General features: G+C 43.2%; 1 protein-coding gene across 3 annotated transcripts in view; it reads right to left on the minus strand.

Moving 5' to 3' along the window:
• Usp46 (ubiquitin specific peptidase 46) overlaps window positions 1-7,805 on the minus strand; it is a 74,581-nt gene extending 66,776 nt beyond the window's left edge. For 2 of the 3 annotated variants that reach the window (XM_004849725.4, XM_004849723.4), the window contains exon 1: window positions 7,551-7,805. In XM_004849725.4, coding sequence (XP_004849782.1) covers window positions 7,551-7,586 — 36 coding nt within the window. In that variant the 5' untranslated portion in view covers window positions 7,587-7,805. Of the gene's footprint in view, window positions 1-4,946; window positions 6,002-7,550 lie in introns of those variants that run through there. The other variant, XM_021262350.2, reaches the window with a different exon arrangement.
• Window positions 7,806-18,123: the final 10,318 nt, after the last annotated feature.

Here is an 18,123-nt window from a genome sequence, read left to right on the forward strand (position 1 = left end):
CATATATATTTGTTTTGGTACCAGGGATCGAACTCAGGACCTTGTGTTTACCAGGCAGGCTCAATGGCACTGAGCTACATCCCTGGCCCAAGCCATATTTTCTTTTTTTTTTTTCCTGCCCCACCCCCCCGTACTGTGGAATCAAACTCAGGACCCAGTGCTTGCAAGGCAGGCACAGTGCCACTGAGCTAAATCCCTGGCCCTTATAAGCCATATTTGTTAGGAGGCCAGAACTATTACCAAGGAAAGCAGTACTTCTCAAAGCATGATCCTCAGGTCCCCTGTAACAACGTGGAGGAAGTGGAAAGAGAAAGGAATATTTACTCAAAAGGCAGATTCTGGGGCCCCACCTTTGACCTACTTAATCTAAATTTCTAGGTGCAGAAGGAGTCTGAATTTTTAATAAGAAAATTTATATGTGCGCATCATTCTTTGTTATACTGAAGAACCACTTAGGAAATATATTTTAAAGCTATTGTGAACCATACTTTTAAACTGATGTATTTCTGCCAGGCATGATGGTGCATGCCTGTAATCCTAGCACTTGTAAGGCTGACACAGGAGGATCACTGCGAGTTCGAGGCCAGCCTGGGCTACATAGTGAGACCCTGTCACAAACAAAATCATGTATTTCTGTCTTCAATAAGGTGACATTTGTCATACTTTCAAAATTAAAGTACAGGGGATGTTTTCTAAATATGTAGGATAATAATTCCATCAGAACATTCCAGCAAATCCTGATAAAAATGGTTTCCTACATGGTGTATGTAAAGGACAAAGAAATGTATGTGAAGAAGATAACCATAATTTCACAGTGCCTTTCCATAAGGGCTTCAAAAACCAAGTGCGTAAACAGAAAAACTGCACAAGTCCAGCCTTGCTGCTGCACTCATAGGAAGAGGCCTGTCACAATTTTCACCAAGGCCAATTTCAATCCAACGAAGTATAGACAAAGTAGCTTGAATAAGGCTGGCTGCAGAGGAAATGTATCCCAAATTCACTCTCAGCACACAAGATATCTTCTTGATTCCAGCCTATCGTCATTTTGTTCCAAGTTTTCACCCCTTCATGGCGATCATCTTTGTCATCGTTCCTTGGACCTGAATCTTCCAATTCTTCCCTACCTTTCCTGACTGTTACTTGGGTGTCCCTGATTGTCCTCTTTATCTCTCTGACTGCAGATAAAAATCAAAACTATAAACCCAATTCCTAAGCCCTGGAAAACTGCTCCCAAGCCCCTGGCTAAAAACAACCTAGCACATGAAAAGATGTTCAACCTCATAAGTAAATAGGAAAGTGCAAATGTAAACCATAAACATGCAATTTCACACTCATCAGATTGGCAAAATGCCACCACTAACAATATCAGCGTCTGCAAGATTATGGAAGGACTAGAACCCCCAAACACTGCTGGTTAGAAGGTAAAATGATACAACCACTTTGGACAGCAAGCCAGCAACATATTAAAGTAAAAGACATCCATTTTCCTTTGACCCACCAATTCCCTTCTGGGTATATACTACAGAGAAATTTTAAACATTCACACAGACAGACGAGTTCACAACTATCCATAGCACTAAAACAGCGCAGATGGAAACCTATAAGCCTAAGTAATTATCAACAAGAAAAAGAATAACTATGAATATTATAGCATATTCATGTAGAGGAATACTATACATCAATTAAAATAAACTAGAATTATGTGTATCTTAATGGAAATCTCAAAGTCATAATTTAAACAATAAAAACAGATTAGTTCAGTACTACAGAGTATGTTTAAAACAACATCATAGCTGATTTATGTGTGCACATGTATCTAGTAAAAGTATAAGAACATGCAATATTCACCAAATTCAGAATAGTGGTCACTCTGGGGATAGGGACAATGAAAGGAGGAGGGGCTCACAGGAGGTTTTAATTGTATTTGAAATATGTTATTTCTTCAATGGGTGGGGAATACTAAATGTTCACTCTGTTATTCTACACACTTTTCTGAATGCTTAAAATTCACGTCCACCCAGAAAAGGAATCCCACATCTGAGCTACTTTAAAGCACTCGGTTCTGTTCTGAAAGGGGCATGAGAATTCCATGGGCAAGAGGGAGGCTGGACCTATGAGTAGAAAGTAAAGCCTTGGGAACCAATGGGGTCTCCCACCCCAATACCACCAAGATCTTAAAACCATCTAGAGCAAATAATCATTCTTAAAGCTGTGGTAAAATCCCATGTAGGTGAGTATAACATCCTCAAAATTCTAACCCATAATTCCAGGACAGAAATATTCCAAAAAACCTTTAGTGTCTGTGCTGGTAACTGACACAGAAATTGTCTTATAGTTTTTGCTGATTCATTTTTGGGTGGTCTTTTGTCTCAAAAGACCAGGCCTTTCAAACCCTTAGATGTGGTTTCACAGCTAAAGATATATCATAAGAAATTGCATTAAAATATTTAGACCAGAAAAGTTAACTAGACTAAAAGAAACTATCTTGCACAACTTCTCCAGTCGGTTTGCTTTGAGTTGGCTTTGTGGGTAGGCAAGAGATAAAAGCCACTCAGAGACATCTTTCTGATGATACTACTGAACTGAATACCATCATAATAAACCCTCAGCCAGTTCAAACTAACTAGAAAAACCAGGCGGGGGAGCGGGGAAGAATCTAGACTAGCAAAAACTCTAAATTGCTAAGAGAATCAAAATTGAAATTTGCTTTGAATTAAAACCTCAGATACCAAAATTCCACACGAGTAAAAAATAAAGAAATTTTATAGTGTGGCTGAACTGAAACACAAAGTTGCTATCCAGAAAAGGTACTGTAATCTTCAATTCTAACTAAACACTGACATTCACCTTTGTTTTCCCCTAGGATTCCAAGAAAGAGAAAAATCTCCATACCTCATTGTCAGGTCTTGACCTAACATACACTCCTGCCTATTAGACCCGTGGGGCCAGAAGAGCAGAATCTTTTTCTTTAAACATTAACCCATCTAACCTCAGGCTGCATTTTTCAAAATCCAACAACTATCAGAGTACCCTCTCACAAAACTAACCATTCCTAGCTGACACAATACACTAAACTCACAGTTGCCAATTATCTTTGATAATAGAAAGCATGACTAACAAAATCCAAGCTATCACTTTCCCCAAATTATGAGATTGATATTTTTTTTTAAATAAATTGTCAACCATTCTCAAACACTTGCCTCAGACAAGGAATTGACAAAAATAAAAACTATATTTATAAAAACATTCTATTTTTGTTTTAAATTTTTGCTAATTTTACTTTCCCTTCATTTTAAGATGACTTCGTTTATTTAAAAGAATTCAAACGGGGCATGTTAGCACACACTTGTAATCTTGGTACTTCAGAGGCTGATACAGGACTGCTGCAAGTTCGAGGCCAGCCTGGGCTACATAGTAAGTTCAAAACAGCCTAACCTACATTTCGAGACCCTGTCTCAAAAATACCAAAAGAATTCAAATCTAGCAGTCTAACCAGTGTGAAATATCCTGGAGCTGTTCCTCAAATGCTAAAATGTTAATATCTGACAAGTTCTATAGAGTTTTAAACAAGGTAGTTAGGTACTCAAATGGTTGCTAACCATTAAGAGATGCAAATTTTTATAAAGACTTTAAGAAATACTACACACTATGAAGCTTTACAACATGAGAAAAACCAAAATTACCCAGAAATACAATTTCCCCAAAGCCACCATTAGACAGATTCCATTCTAGCTCACACTGACTACCATCATGTCCTCATATAAAATAAAAGCCACAAGCAGAAAGCATATCATTATTAAAGAAATGTCCTGTTGCATGAATCATCTTCCCATTCTCCTGCTTGAGCCTTTGTTCACCCTCACCTATGCCAATATCACATTGTATTGAAATTGTTCCATCTTTACCAATATTAGGCCTCCAAGATAAGGTATGACTAAGCTCACTAGGGACAGGGACTCACTTCATTCACCTATTAAGCACTGCTATGTGGCAACACTAAAATAGCAGATCCTCAACTAAATATTGGCATCAACATTGGCAATACTGGCGTCAACATTCAATGGATGGCCATTTATAGGTACAAAGCTTGGAATCTATTTAATAGATGGCATTTTCTCCAACATTAACAAATGAAATGAAGGTAAGATAATTTCAGCCAATTTTAGTACAAGTCACATTTGATTTCTCCAAATGCATCTTTAGAAAATTTCTCAATTCAAACAAAATACAAACAAAACTTTCCATTTACAGGGCCATAAAAATACATAGAAAGTTAAATCCATTGGACTGGACAAAAATCAGAGGATTACCAACAGAGTACATTTCCTCATGCTTGGTGGCAGCCACAGCATTTTCAAAATTACAACACACCAGCCAAACAAGCTTTACTATCTCTGAACCAAACCCTGCTGTGTGCCCAAGCTAACTTGTCCTAAGCAAGCTGATCAGGAATTATGGTAAGGAAGGAGTTAATAGGAACCAACATTAAAACTTCCAAACAACAATAAAATTTCAGTAGGGTAGGAGGTAAAGGAGGGATGAGGATATTTTCCATGTCCCCAATATCAAATACTGGCACAAGAGTGTGGGAAGAAAAGGTGGTATTAAGCTCTCAATCACAGGAAGGATTTACAGCAAGTTCTGTTTCTGCCTTGCTGGGTTCTTTTTTCTCCGGTGGAGGAAACAAGTCTGCTTTTCAGTGCTAGGTCTTGGTCTGTTTGTCTTATTCAGAAGGACAGTATCTTCTAACACCCTTCAAGGACACATATGAGCCTGCTTAAAATACACCAAAGAACTTGGCTTAAAAAAAAAAAAAAAAGTAATCCTTGCTTGCTCTTACTGCAACTACTCAAAACAGCTGGGACCAAATGGAGTTAGGAGTGGGAAGGATCAGCAAGAGCCCTAGAGAGAAGCACGAAGTGAATGAAGACCCAGAAAAGACCTACCTGGAAGCAATTCATCATCAAGTGAAAGCTCTGAAGAGGGGTTCAGGAAACATTTATATCTGATTGTGTGAAAAGACAGCAGCAGTCTCCTCATCACGAAGCCTTGTCCTCTGGGAAGCGAGTCTGGGAGGGGCAGAGGCGAACTAAACAGCCTTTTATAAGGGGCGGGGTTAAGAATTCCCATCCCAGCCTTTTGTAAACTGCCACACAGCTTAGTTTGCGTAAGTGAACCTGTGGGTTGTTTGTGTTAGTGGTTGTTTCCATCAAGTCAAAGTAGGCACAATCTCTATAGTCCTGTAAACAACTAAGATGAAAATAATGAGAAAGATACAGACACTAACAACTAGTACAGTAGGAGTACTTGCTAGGTACCACACCCTGAGGCTCAGTAACTCACATAATACAACTATCTGGGGAGGTAGCAAACATTATCATCCTCTTTTTATAGAATAGGACAGCAAGACAGAGAGCAAGCTGCTCAAGGACACAAAGTTAGTACCCATTCGCAGCAGGACTTGAACCTAGAAGTCTGGTTTTACAGCCCAAACCCCTCATTATTTGCTCGACAATTTCTGAACAGGAGATATAACTCTCTACTTAGGAATTGCTGGATCCTCACTTCACCCAGATCCTAAACTTGGTGCCTTTTTAGGTCAACACAGGAGATGCCAAGTCTCCAGACACAGTAATGGCCTACTCTTCTCATGTCCTCCCGGCAGCTTGTCTCCCTGGCTGAGTTTCCCTGAAAACAGGTTGTGACATTGCACCAGGTGTGCCAAGAAGCCCTGGCTGCACTGAGAGCAAAAAAGAAAAAGAAAAAAAGCCAGAGGCCGGCTTCCTCTTGGGACATGCTAGCTCTCAGGTTTCCAGTCAGCTCTCAGAATGAGGGTTGTCATCATACAGAAGCAGGACAGGACTGCCACTGCCACCAAGAGCAAGGACCAAGCCTCAGGACAAGGCAGGCCTGAGGCCACCCCAACAGGCACAGGTGGCAGCATTAGAGCTGCTGTGGTTTCACAGTTCCCCTCAGGAGCTCGAAGCAGTGAGGCACTGAGAAGAAAGGCATCACCTTCTCACTGCACCAAGCAACATTAATGCCGCTCCACATCGAGAAGCAGGAAACCTGTCTCCTCCTGGAGAAAGGAAGGGAAAAAAGAGGAGATGGAAAGGCTCCGGGTACTACTCACATTATCTAACTTGCCTGCACCAACACCAAGCAGCTATCGCTCTGGGAAGCCCTTGAAACTGCTCTGCTGGCTGAGGCAGTGGCCTTGCCCAGAAGTGCTAAAAGCTGAAGCCAGCACCAGTGGGTCTCAATTCCAACCCGGAGCTAACACATGGCTCCTTAGTGCTCCTTTGCCATGTGTTGCTCTCGCAACAGAATGTGGAACAGAAGATTTTAAAAAGCTTCGTGAGATGGGGGAAGGGCAGCCTGATCACCTTTCCCAAGGCTTCTCAATCAAGCCACCTCAGATGTTTTCAGAAGGGGCCAGTATCACCAGCTTCCAGGGAGGGAGGTTTTCCCAAACCTGGTACTGAAAGCGCACATGTTCTAGTTTGGACAGAGTTGGAGGATGGGGTCGTTCTAAAGGGTACAGTCAAAACACGCCCCTCACATCCTGCACAAGTGGGCAATCCCTTACACCAAGCTGAGCTCCCGAAGGCTCTGACAAGTGAGGGTGCAGGCAAAGTACATCCTGGGGACCCAAAGGCGGGAGGCTGTTCCTGCAGATACTGAAAAGGAAGGGAGAGCAACGGGAGAATCCACGGACCCAGACCCGGTCAGAGCCCAGTGATGTCCCCTTGCCGTATCCATGCCCACCAGCCTCCTCTGCATCTACCACGGACCAAGACAAAACCGTGGAGACCTCCTCCATGCTCACAACTGTGGCCCACCCTTGGGGCCTGCACGTTTTACTGCTGTAGAACCTTGTTCCTGTTCCCCAGGTGAGGACTCTGAGGAATCTCGAACAAATTACAGTGCTTCCCTAAACCAGGTTGAAGTTCACCTCTTTAACCACATTTTGCACTTTTTTTTTTCCAGCACTATTACATTTCAAATTTCTCCAGATACACTGATTTAATCGCTGTTACAAAGTGAATTTTAAATACAACCGAAGGACTCAACTCAAAATGAGATGAGGGCAGTCACGGAATCCAGTGGGGGTTTATTAGCGCAGGGAGAGGAGAGGTGCCCCCCACACCCAGCTCCCCCCTACTATCCGTCCACCGGGACATCCCTGTGCGGCCACCTCCCTCCTCCCAAGCCAGTGCCACCGCAACCTGAGGGCGGGGGTTCAGCGGCCCTGGGATTGGCAGCAGGCGGGCTGGCTCTCGGTCCCGGGGCCAAGACGGGGGCGTGGGCGGGGGTCCCCCAGTCCAGGGGCCCGGGGGCAGCGGCCAGCGCCCGCCCAGCCCGGGGGCCGGGAACTTGTGCCCGCTCACCCCGCCGCCCTCGTCCCCACCCCGCCGCCGCCTGGCGTGTGCGCGGCTCGGGTTTCCCTTTCTTCGCCTCGCGGCGCCGCGGGCACGGACCCCCGAGGAGGAGCAGGAGGAGGAGGAGGAAAAGGAGGAGGAGGAGGAAGAGGCTCCGCGGCCACTCACCATATTACAGATGGAGGCGATGTTTCGGACAGTCATTAGTCTAAAGGTTGCAGCGATCCCGCACCGCCATCTTTATGAGGTGAAAACAGGACTGTCCATGGTGGAGCGCTCCAGCAAGGCCGGGCAGGCGGTGGCGAGGCGGCCTGGGGTCCGGCTTTCAGTTTGGCTGAGGAGCGAGGCCAGGAGGGAGGGCGGGAGGCGGCGAGGGAAGGCGGGGAGGGCGGGAGGCGGCGCGCTGGGCGGGAGCGAGGGCGGGGAGTGGCGGAGCGAGGGAGCCTGGGCCGCGGCCGGCCGGTGCGGGGAGGAGGGAGTCGCACCCGGCCCTCAGAGCGAGCGCTCGCGCGGCCGCCGCCTCCCGGCCTGAGCGCGGCTTCGGCTGTTCCTTCTGCGGACCTGCTCCGCTCCGTTCCGGAACCCCGGGCCGGCCCAGGTCGCACAGCTGCAGCAACCACACCCGCTGGTCCCCAGGCCGTCCTCGTCGTCTGGGCGGCGGCGGGGTCGGAGAATGAGGACCACGCCAGGCGTTGGACGCGGGCCGGGTGCGGGCTGGGTGCGGGCTAGAGGAGCTGGCGACCCGGGACCACGCGCTCTGAGCCTCGGCTTTCCTTCTTTGCCTTATTCCCTACGCCCAGCACTGTTGGGTTTTGTTTTTTTTGGCGAGAGGAGAAAGTGAGTGTTTGGAATGACTACTTCCAACTTTTAGTTTCTCCCCAGGGTTCTAGTGAGGAAGCACCGATGGAGACCAGCAAGTGAAATGGGGTCAGCCCCTAAGCGGCCCGAAAGCCCTGGCCAGCAGCGGGCCAGCTGCTTGGTAAAGGGTGCCTGGAAAGGAAAGGAATCCGGGTCTGAACCGAGGCCAAATACTCTGGCAGTTTGTGACATTAGCAGGTACAAAGGAAAAGTCCTGGTTCTAGACAAGTACTACATATTGTCCACAGAATGAAAAGAACCAGAACAAAACTTTTCCACAGACTGAAGAAAACAAGACACCTGACCTCTAGTGTTTTGAGATGCAGGCTAGTTAGGCTTCTATACATTTGCGCCATATAAGGTCAGGGTTGCAGACGCAAAGCGATAGCCTATACAGCACTTCAAAGGTGAGTTCATGTGCATTCAAAGAACCTATTTCCAATTGTGGGAAAGGATTCTACAGGCTAAGGTGGCAGTTCAGTGCGCTTTCTACACAAAAGTTCTGCAAGTGAAATGTGTAATAAATTCTTAAACCAATACACATCATGACAAATTGAGTTCGAGGAGAAATTAGTGTAATTGAAGACAGCTTTTATCTAACCAAGGGTAACATATGGGAGGAAATTAGTCTTATACACATAAGATTTGAGAGCTTGTTGATTGCCGGTATTCCCCTAGGACAGTGGTGGTGGACCCATGGCACAGGTGTTATTTGTTTTTTTTTTTTAAGACAAAAGGTGCTAATGTATGAGGTTTTTTTTTCTAAACTAAAACCTCAGTATTCATTTTGCAATAAATAAGTGGATTTTGGGTTGCAGTTTGGGCACTCATCTCTAAAAGGTTCACCATCACTGGCCTAGGACCTGCGGTGAAAACATGACAAATACTGTTGACAATTTTGTTGGCACTGTATTTTTTTTTTTTTTTTTTTTTTGGTACTGGGGATCGAACTCAGGACTTTGTGCTTTTGAAGCAGGCAACGGCACCACTGAGCTAAATCCCTGGCCCTGGCACTGTATTTTTTAATATAAGGATGAACATTTTTACTTATGTCATTGTCCTATCTAAATCTTATTTCCAAATAGATCCTGGTGATAACAGTAGTCAACTTTGATATTTTAGTGTTGTCAGTTGTGATGTTCTTTACATTCATCCTCTTCAGTTGCCAACATAACTGTCAGGTGGTAGACACTCATACCTCCTTTCCCAGATCAGTAACATAAAGCTTAAAGGACCAAGAATCCTGCTCAAGTCTATGTTACCTAAATGTTTCAGATGACACTGATGTGCTAACCTATACGTTGGGGACCACTGTGGGAGGAGAAGACAGCAAAATATCCAAACTGTGGCCAACCAGGGTATTAAGGCCTAGAAGACTTTAAAGATTTGAGAAATGTCACGTAACAAGATCAAGAACAATCTCAAAGCTAAAACTCAGAGCTTTAAACTCAGTTTCACAGAAGTTCCTATAAAGGCATTAATCCAAAGCTAATTTGTGGAAACTCTATACATTGATAAAGTTCAGTATTTCTTCCAACATTGATACATGGATTGCAAAGTCTACAGGACTGAAAATACAGTTAACATAATGAAAATTGAACAGCTTCTGATTCCTGAGTGCTATATCAGCAAGTTAAAGGGATCTTTTGCATGTCTTTTAACAGCCTACAGCTTAACAGTCAAATGTTCAATATAGACGAACAACCAGACTGAAACTTGCCCAGTGAGTTAAATATTCAACGAATCAATTGAACATAGCAGAGTTTGTCAGACTCATGAATGATTAAATACAGTTTATACTTCCATGAGGTTGATGTTCACAGGTCTAAACTGGAGAACACTTGAGTTGAAGAATAATCATGACCTTAGCTTCATTTAGTGAGGAAACATTATTCAGATGTGATAGAGGTAAAATCTTGAAAATGTTGACAAGCTGATCAGAGAACTATGAGGAACAGTGTCCGACTTGCAGAGATACTATAAACTGGTATGGAGTGTTAGGACTGGGGAGAGAAAGCAAATGGAAGGAGAGCCTTTAGTCTGGCACCAAATAGTGTAAATGAATTTGAGGAACACAGTCCCACCAGGTAATGTGCCCCTTGCTACACTGTTGGCTATGCAACAGCAGCATTAGCATCTGCTGGGTGATCGTAAGAGGTATAGATTCTCAGTTCCCATCCCAGAGCTAAATAAGCTAAATCCAGACTCAGCTTAAGGTGTGAGGACCACTGCTCCAGCCAACTATCTACTTGTGGAATTCTGGTTTTGCCTGCCCAGCAATCATTTCCGGTCTTTCAGTAACAGATCCCAGATTCTACTTTGGGGAATTTGCCCTCTCCCACTCTCAGACCCCAGGGTTCAGATGTGTCTAAACTTGCCCCCTGACTCCAGGGAAAGGCATGTTGTCCAGGCCTGGCTAATGAGAAAACCTCAGGGCCCAGCCACAGTGATTGGTTCAGCAAAAAGTATGTAATACAAACTGAGCCAGTAAGAGTCAGACCTGGGACTTTCAAGGAAATACTCCTCTTCCTGAGTTTGCTGAGCTGATTGGATAAAAATCTAGAGCTGTTGTTTTTCCACTCCCTGAGAATGAAGCCAAACAAGAAAAAGGAGCTAAGAAATTGAAGAGATTGTAATATCATTTATCCACTTGCTGCCATACCTGGACTTTTCAGTAACTCAAGCCAGTAAAGTCTTAGTTCCTTTGGCCATTTCAAATTGTGTATCTGCTACTCAGGATTGAAAGAATGCTAATTCACCCCTGTTTCTCTGTCCCTGAAATTCATTAGCCTCCTTCTGAAGTCATGATGTTCCTGTGTCCTGCCCTCTAAAAGAAGCTTTTGAGGTCTGCCTCCTCCACTAGGCCTTGCTAGATTGTTCCCCTACACATCCAGTACTGCTGTCCCCACCTCCACCAATTAACTTCCACATCTGGGCAGCCATGAGTTTCATATTCTTCCTTCTGTCGTCACCAGTTTCATGTGTGCCTCTCTCCTCTTCACTTACACCCCACTCAGCCTTTAGGTGTTTCCTGAGACAAGTGAGATGCTTTCGCTTTATGTTCTTATAGCACCACCAATCCTCCCATCCTGGCACTCAGATTTGTAAATATGTTTATGCCACATAGCACAGACTGGAGGCAGTGGATGGTTAAAGAGTAAACCCTGGGGTCAGGCTACCTGGACTCCATATGACCATGGCAAGTTTCTTAACCTTGCCATGCCTCACTTTCCTTATCAATAAAGACTGAGAGGACCACTTAAAGTCTGATTTCATTACTCTCTGTAAAGCATGAAGAAGAAGAACATACTGGCACGTATTAACCATTATCTAAGTGAGAGCTATTATTTTGCATGTTTTTTTTTAATGGGGTTATTTGATGTCTGTTTCCCACCCCTCATCAGATATAAATTAAGAAACAGATCTCTTCTTGCTCCTCATGTTACACCTAAAGAATCAGCTCACTGTCCATAGGAAGAGCCAATAAATGGAATATTGAGTATTTGGACAGTTACCTCTCTCTGAATGGTCTGGAAGCTCCTAGTGGGACAAAACCTGGTCTTACACATCTCATTCCTGTCTCAAGCACTATGCCTGGCACATGAATTCTTTTCCTTTTTTCATCACTGCCAAATAGGCTATTGCGATTCATTTGATATGTAAATGCTAGTAAACATTGTCTGTCTGGTGAGGAAAAAAAATATTTTGCTGGCTGTAGACTCAAGTTTGATTGCTACACTGGTTTCTGTGGATATTTCATTTCTGTACAGAACTTTCAGACATTTTTCCTTAATCATATTAAAGACATAGTTTGTGCAAGAGCCTTGATGATTCAAAACAAGGCAGTCCTAGCATGTGTACTGCTTGATTTCTAATGCAGTATTCATTGGAACTGTTTATGAATGTCTACACAGTTCTTGCATGCTATTAGCATAAGATAAGAATAAGGTAACACTTGGGAGTGAGCATCACAGCAGACTCCTAGAAACTACACCTAAAATTATGACATGGGTGTATTTATGGGTAGTTAAGATTCGCTAAGCCTTTGGAACAATTGGCTTATTTTGAAATCTCAAATGAAAGGCCACCAAAAGATTTTTAAAACTAGTTTGGAACATAATTAGATTTATACTGGCTAATACATTTTGATTAACTGAAAGATCAAATTAGTTGGCTATACTATGGGAAGGAAGGAGGACAGCGAAAGTGCTCTAAGTGAGGCCAGTGAGAAATCCAAGAGAGCGCAACAGTTGTCAATAAAAAGAGAGGGAAGCCGACAAATTGAAGATTAGCTTCTGGAGGTAGTCAACTGAATTTGTAGTTGACTGGGATAAGGGAGAAGAACAAGGCCAAGGTTTCTGCGTAGAATGAAGAATGTCATTTTTCCCCAATAGGGAATGCTGAAGGAGGCTCAGGTGTAGGTGACTGGGACGACACCAGCTTGATTCAGAAGTGTTGACTTTGAGACAACCACAAAACACCCAGATATTTAATTAAGCCCTTAACTGTTCACATATGGAGCTCAGAAGAAAACTCTTCACCAGAGAAATAAATCCAAGAATAATTAATATATACAAGGTAATGAAGGACATGGAATAATGGATGAAATTACTCAAGGGGAGGTATAGAATGAGATCAGACAAAGGGGGTGAGCATGAGGAGCTGTACCATGGAAGGATTGATCAAGTGGAATAAGATGAGCCAGTGAAAATGGAGTGCTTCCAGAGTCGTTGAAAAAAAAGACAACATAGCATGCAACCTCATCAAAGCCAAAGAGTAAAGATGCAGGGAGTAGTCAAATGTACCAGCTGAGAAATCAAGGACAACAATAATAGTAACGATGGTCACTTCTTGAACAAAGCTTCAAATGTATTTAATCCTTTAGATAGTTCTATGAGAGAAGTGATATTAAATTCCCCATATTAGAGGAGAGAAAACCGAGGCTCAGACAGTTTAACGAGGCCAAGAATCATGTAAGGTATCACTACTAAAGAATCCTCTGAAAGGCAGCTTGGGCAGAATGGTTAGGATAGGATATATATGGGAAAATGAGATAAGAGACTCGAAAGATGTTTGGCTTTGAAGGAAGGAAGTGCTAGGTAGTAGACAACTGAGGAACTCATAAGAATCTGCAGGAGGGGTTTTCTGCCTGCTCTCCCTTGATCTGCCTCTGCCCATTTCTTCCAGCTTCGAAGTCCAGCACATCACTCTACTTCATGCTTCCCCACCTACATATACCCACCCCTTCTTTCTGTTTCAAGTTCAATTATTCCTCAAAGCTCACTTCCATAAGAAGTCTTTCCAGTCTCTTCTTCTCCAGTAAAAGTTCTATCAAAGATGATATTTTATATTTCTTTAGAAACCTAAAATGCCTAGCACAGTGCCAGGCACGTACACAGGAGGTTCTCAGATAGTTAGCAGTTCATTATTTTACCTGAAATACTTGGCCCATTCAATCAGAATCATCTTACCATTTTGCTTTCATGGCTTTTCTCAAGTCCTAGTCTGCATTGTATAGTACAGATGGCCCTGGTGGTTGTCGTGATGTGGGGCTTAACAAATAAGTCCCTATCAGGAAGTTGAAGCAAATGAGCTTCCCTAGAAATGAGATTTCCTTGAGAGTTGGGCATAAAATAAGGAGAGATCTCAGACAGAAGCTGGAGGGGCACATGGGTATCAATGGGTTTGTCCATTTATTTGTTCCTTTATATCAAGATTATTAGTGTAGGAGACCCTGAGCATGTTTGTCATGAAAAAGTGAAGGGCAAGTAAACAACCTACTAGGAGGGGTGAAGGGCAGGGCAGATCAGAGGCCCGTAAAGTTTGGGGAAAAGAAAATTTCTTCCATTAGGTTGAAGAAATTAACACCAGATGGGCTCCATCTTCTCAGTAAAGTAGACAGGAACATATGCTCCATTAGCTCCAGGGGATATAATTGCTTTGTTCACTGTTCAATCCCTCAGAACTGTAGGCATATAGTAGGTGCTCAATAAATACTTGTTGGCTGAAGGTCTGATTGAAAGTAGGTAAGGCTAGAAGAATGCCAAACCTAGATTCTAGAGTAAGGTGACTAGTTTATAACCTGATCGGATTTAGAACAGGCATCTTTGGGGCTATTTACATATCTTCCATGTCCACGAACACTATTTACATTAAAGGAAAAACCATTGCTTCTAGTCTGAGTGTCTTCTCAACTTATGTGGGGTTATTTCCATAGCTTTAACAACCCCACCATCACCACAACCTGGTGGGAGGGTAAGGGCTCAGCGTAGCACCTGGAATAAGACTTCTTCCTTCGGAAAAGCAGCACCTATAATTTGCCTCTTTGATCCTATCTTTCCAGAAGCTATAAATTTGTGGCTCATTGAAACGGTAAGACTGTCCTTAACTCCTTTGGGGGGGGCGCAGGGATCAAACTCAGGACCTTGCGCTTGCAAAGCAGGCACGTTGCCCCTGAGGTAAATCCCCAGTGTATTGTCCTTAACTCTCTCACAATTTTTTCCCAAGTCAGAAGTTGAGGTTCCACTCTTCTATTTCTTCTCAGAAAAAGGCTCAGAGAGGCAGGTGAAAGTGTATTCTGGCAGAGCCATGTAAGTAGCTTCCTCCTAGTGGTAGCTGTGGTACTTGCACCTTCTGAAGCACTTTATAAGTGCGGGTTGTTGCTTATTGTTACCAGCGGCCAAAGCCAGGTGGACTGTGAGGAACCAACTGGCTTCAAATGCTGTGCTCTTTGGTTATGCCTTTTCAGACTGACAAGAACAAGGTAAGCGGGTTCAACCATCTCAAGGGTACTAACTGATTCAAGTGATTACAAATGGCCTGTGTTGTCTTTGATAGAATTCTGGTTGAAATTGAACCTTTAAAAAAATACTGTAGGTGTTTTTGTTTTAGGCACAGTGTATTTATTGCTATTTGGACTTGTTAAATAAGAGAATGCAGGGCTGTGGATGCAGCTCAGTGATAGAGTGCTTGCCTCACATGCATGGGGCCCAAGGTTTGATCCCTAGCACAGCAAAATACAAATAAATTTTGAAAATGCAAAGATTTAGCCAGGCAAAGTGGTTCACACCTCTAATCCCAGCACGTTGGAGGCTGAGGCAGGAAGATGGCTGCAAGTTCAAAGCCAGCATGGGGTCCATAGTTTAAGACTGGCCTGAACATACATAGCAAGACTCTATCTCAAAATAAAGAAAAAGAAATGGAAAAAAATACAAGGATAGCTTTATTACCTTTGGGGAGGGTGGTGGTTATGAGCAATTTTATAGAAGTCCTGATAAAATGAGTTTTAACTTATAAATAGAGCGGATTCCTACAGGTTATTACAACTTTTCAAGGACTTATTATGTCTAAGTACAAAGCAACATCATTTTGCCATGCTTTTCATATTTTTAATTAAGCCATAACATACATTAAAAAGTATATAAAACTTCAGTAAATTCTGGTAAAGCATGCACACTTTTGTGATCGCCAGCCAGGGGAAGGCATAGAACATTACCAGCATTGCTGAAACCCCCACCCCTCTCATCTCCCTCACACGGTCCTCCCACTCACTATCCCTTCCCTAAGGGTGACCTACTGTGACTTTTGATACCATAGTTTAGTTTTGCCTAGGGCTTATATAAATAAAATCACGCAGTACGTGCCCTTGTGTCTGGCATGGTTTGCACAAATATCATGAGATTCAGCTGTGTTACTCAGAAAAGCTATAATTCTGGACTGGGTGTGTGGCTCAGTGACAGCACTTGCCTAGAATACACAAGAACCTGTGCTCCATCCCCAGCATCGGGGGGGAAAAGCACTATAGTTCATTAGTAGTCGTTGTATATAATGTGCCACTGTATGAGAAGTCACCATTTATTTACAAATTCAACATTGATGGATTTGAGATTGTTTCTAGCTTGAGGTTACTACCACAAATGCCACTATAACATTCTTTTATTTATCCTTTGGATACTTTTCTGTTTGGTATATACCTAGCATAAGCTCCTGGGCCTTAAAATACGCGTATGTTCAACTTTGGAAGAAGTGTCAGACTGGCTTTCCAGGTGATCATACTAACATTCCCACTAGCACAGTGTCAGAGCTCCAGTTTTCCACAATCTCTGAAGACTTGGTATTTTCATTTTGGTAGTACATGTATTATAGTTATCTTTCACTGTAGTATTAATTTTAAATACTATATTTTAATAAGCAACTAATTTTGTTTCCTGTTAGAACAGAGAAAACCAAAAGTGACTTCTTGATACTTACACAAGTATTTTTGATAATGGATCCACATCATCCTATCAGCTTTTAGGATGGTCTTAACACAAAAACACCAACATAGACATGTAACAGGTCCATCTGAACCTGCAGAGAAGGAATCTAATATCTCCTTGAAACAAAACAATATGGCCAGCTAGGAGCATAGCTTAGTGATAGAGCCCTCGCTGAGCATACACAGGCTCTGGTTTGGATTCCCAGCACCACTACCACCACCAAAAAAAAAAACAAACCAATAATCAGAAACTATAAGCTATAACAGAGAAACAGCCAGTTTTATAAAACTTAATGTAAACTAAGATAATTGAATATATTAGGTTCATCTAATTCAAGCAATTTAAAGCCAAGAGAAATTAAATAATTAAGACCCTCTCTAGTTGCAGACAGAGCCAGAACTAGAAGTCTGGTCCCTATGCCCCCAGTTGTCTATAGCCTACCCAGAATTTTATTCAACATATTTTTCTTAAGTCTAAAATTTCTTTTTAAACTCAATTTAATTTTCCAAAGTTGGGATTAATTTTTAAATGCACTTTACTAACCATGAAAAAGATCAGTATGTCCATATGTTGTAATTATATCGCCATGCTTTCTCTCTAATTAAGAGACTACTCAATGCTGAAATCCAATCCTAACAGAACATACTATCTGGCTATCACTCTTCAGAAAGACAAAAGCAGTCTCTAAATTCCCACTACTTTCTTTGCCAGCAAGTCAAAGCTTAAAGTTTTATAAAAGCAATCCATGTAAATTCTCAGCCTTCTTTTCTTCTGAAGAATCAAGACAGGGTAGCAGGGGATTTAGCTCAGTGGTTTCGCTGCCTGCTGCGCAAGCACAAGGACCCGAGTTCGATCCCCAGTACCAAAAAGACAGGGGGCTAACTATAATGTGACCACTTTCTTGTAGGAAGATAACACCACTGGCCCATAGTCAATAAAGTGTGGCCAGAGCACCGAGGAGGTAAGCCACGTGGGTGCCATAACACACACACACACACAACCTGGCTGTGCTGAGATCCACACCTCAGAGTTGCTGGGGCCATAAAGGACATTGTTCGGAGCTTGAGAAGATAGAGTAGAAGAGAACAACAGAAAGAGGGCCTCTCTGAGGCCCCTTGATGAAAATTACAACCCACCAGAAAAGTGAAGAAAATCTCTACAATAAAGGCACACCAGACAACCTTAGTTGGGGGAGCAGTGGTGTGGATCAGAGCAGTGTGGCTGCAAGCAGATCCCAGCCAGGGCTCCACCCCAACCTCAGAGGCTGGGACACACCAGCCCAAGCCAAGGGTCTACCTGGAAAAGAGCTGTACAGGCATACAAGCAACAGCCAGAGGTTGGCCCCAATACCATCGGTAAGTGCTAAAGACCCTAGCCAGAAGCTTGCTTACACAACCGGAACTGGGATGCACAACCCCCAGCCAAAGACCCTCCCAGACAACAGCTACATAGGGGCTCTAGCCAGTGGCACACCTAGATATCATCCCAAGTGTGCACAGGCCCCAGCCAGAAGCCCACCAGACTAGAGGTCAGCTCAGGGGTCCAGAAGGCCACCATTCTCAACCCAGGAATTAGTGTACTGGTGAGCAGCAGAGAAAAGGCAGCTCTGTGGCTTGCTGAGAACT

This window comes from Heterocephalus glaber, unplaced genomic scaffold, assembly GCF_053883595.1.
Source record: "Heterocephalus glaber isolate CG9 unplaced genomic scaffold, H.glaber_assembly_v1.0 deba00001509, whole genome shotgun sequence".
NCBI classification, from domain to species: Eukaryota; Metazoa; Chordata; class Mammalia; order Rodentia; family Bathyergidae; genus Heterocephalus; species Heterocephalus glaber.